The sequence below is a fragment of the Rousettus aegyptiacus genome, unplaced genomic scaffold, assembly GCF_014176215.1.
Source record: "Rousettus aegyptiacus isolate mRouAeg1 unplaced genomic scaffold, mRouAeg1.p scaffold_m13_p_4, whole genome shotgun sequence".
Taxonomy (NCBI): domain Eukaryota; kingdom Metazoa; phylum Chordata; class Mammalia; order Chiroptera; family Pteropodidae; genus Rousettus; species Rousettus aegyptiacus.
In genome coordinates, this window is record NW_023416307.1 from 90,122,860 (window position 1) to 90,125,043 (window position 2,184).

At 46.3% G+C, this 2,184-nt stretch overlaps 1 protein-coding gene across 1 annotated transcript; it reads right to left on the bottom strand.

The window, feature by feature from the left end:
• Positions 1 to 425: 425 nt before the first annotated feature.
• LOC107497881 (E3 ubiquitin-protein ligase SIAH2-like) lies at positions 426 to 1,164 on the bottom strand. Its single transcript, XM_016120215.2, has one exon. It carries the CDS (start codon positions 910 to 912, stop codon positions 490 to 492), a length of 423 nt encoding a protein of 140 aa, XP_015975701.2. The 5' UTR covers positions 913 to 1,164; the 3' UTR covers positions 426 to 489.
• Positions 1,165 to 2,184: the final 1,020 nt, after the last annotated feature.

Genomic DNA, 2,184 nt, shown 5'->3' on the forward strand with positions numbered 1-2,184 from the left:
TCCAAATCTGTACATCTAAGATGATTACTCCAGGTGACTCTATGCATATTGGTTAGCCTTCTAGTTTGAAAAAAAAAAAAAAACAGTTTAAAATGCATTAAAACAATTCCTACCCCCTAAACACAAGATAAAGGTAAAGTTAATCTGCTTTTGTCAACTTAGACCAACATAGGGAGGTGGGCAGGAAAGAGCCTCCAGTTTCTAACAAATTGGTCTACAGGAGCCCTGAGCAACCTGTCACGTGCTGTTTAGGGAATAAAATTTAACAATTGAGTTGATTTTAGGTCACAGAACAGCCTCCGAATGACCAACAAGCTAATCCCATTCATTCCAGTTTAGTGAACTCTGTTGGGCCAATGCCAGATGGAAAGCTGCTGTTCAAACAGACCACGGGGTGGCTGGGACTTTGACTTGTGAAGACATAGTGAATAAAACATCAATAAAAACTTTATTAACCACAGAGCGCAGTGCCCAAATAATTTCGGTGCATCATGGACAACATGTCGAAATAGTCACATTGATCCCAAGGTTCCCGTTATCTGCAAAAAGATGTGCTATGGCTGTGTCAAAAACCAGGCAGTCGCTGTTCATGATGGCTGCGGCCACACCGTCGTGGATGGACCGGGGCGTGGCCTCCCAGGTCAGTCTCCGCCGGTTCCCGTTCAATTCCAGCCTGTAGGCAAAGTTCTCGGCCTGCTTGCGGGTGCCAATGAGCAGAACGATGGCAAAGAACTGCTGGTGGCCTTCGTACGTCTCTTGTTTCTCTAGCACCAGCATGAAGTGATGGCCAAAACATGACTGCATCATCACCCAGTCGACAGCCCCTGGCAGGTTAATGTCTGTAGCTAGAAACACGATGTCTTCTCCTTGAAGGGTGGTGATACTCTTGTGGGCATGCATGAGATGGGACATCACGGCTTCCAGGGACCCCTGCCACTTTCAGGAAGCACCAGGACAAGGGCAGGAGTAGGGGCAGTATTCACAGATGTCTTCATGTTCTGGCTTCTCCGTGGGGTGCAGGGTCAGAGAACAGCCCGTGGTGGCATACTGCAAGGACGAAAGAAACACGCTGAGCTATCGGGCCTTCTGAAAACTTCTACTGGTGCAAACCTCTCAGAGTATTCACCCACTCAGGTGTTGGGGGGCTTAAACTATATTCTTACTCCAACTGTTTTTCCTTGAGATAAATTAAATATTTAAGACTTAAAAAAAATCCTTTGTGTCTTTGTGTCAGGATCCACTTCTGGGAACCAGACCAAAGATTGTATCCAGAATATACAACAAATTAAGGTAACGCAATAAAAATAGTCCAATAGAAATATGAGCCAAGGATATTAATTGAAAATTGATAGACAGGAAACTAGGTGGCAAATAATTTGCCAACTTCATTACTAATCAGGAAAATGGAAATTAGATAATAATGACATACCACGTCACCTCTATCAAACTGCAATCAAAAAGACTAATGCCAAGTGTTGGATAGGATGTGGGGAAATGGTAACAGCGCACTATTGGTGAATGTAAGTTGATACAAGCACTTGCTCAGTTTTGTTGATTACGAGATCCCAAGTCCTGAGGGCAATACCCATTACGTAGTAGATACCCAGTAAATATTTGTTGAGTGAATTAATTTTGGGCACATTATGTTCCCCAGGGACGTGAGTAGTTTGAGAGAAAACGCTCAGAGAAGGGTTGCAAAATAGAGGAGAAGGAACTTCTTAGACAATTTAGTTGATTAAACAAATCTGCCACCAATCAATGGGATGCCAGGTATTGCAGCCAACCATGTTCATCTAGTTGATTAATCTAGTTGATAAGTAAATCTGTCACAGGCATTGCTGCTAAACCAGTACTGAGCTGGGACTTGTACATTTATAGTGTCTTCAAGTTTCTTTGCCGGTTCCAGGGAGGGGGAGGGAGGGGAGGGAGGGAGGGCGGGCGGGAGGGGGAGGGAGGGAGGGCGGGAGGGAGGGAGGGCGTGGGAGGGCGGGAGGAGGAGGGAAGGGGGGAGGGGGAGGAAGGAGGAGGAAGAGTGAAGAGGACGGAGGGAGGTGCGGAGTAGTGAGGAGGAGGAGGAGGCGGAGGAAGGCGGATGAGAAGAAGAAGAAGACTTCATAGGTCAAATAACCCCCTCACTCCTCTCAGACATCCTCCTCCTCTTCCTCCTCCTCCTTCTCCTCCTCC

Excerpts from the sequence above, each read along its gene's own strand:
- LOC107497881 (XM_016120215.2), bottom strand. The coding sequence starts at position 912 with ATGTCCCATCTCATGCATGCCCACAAGAGTATCACCACCCTTCAAGGA.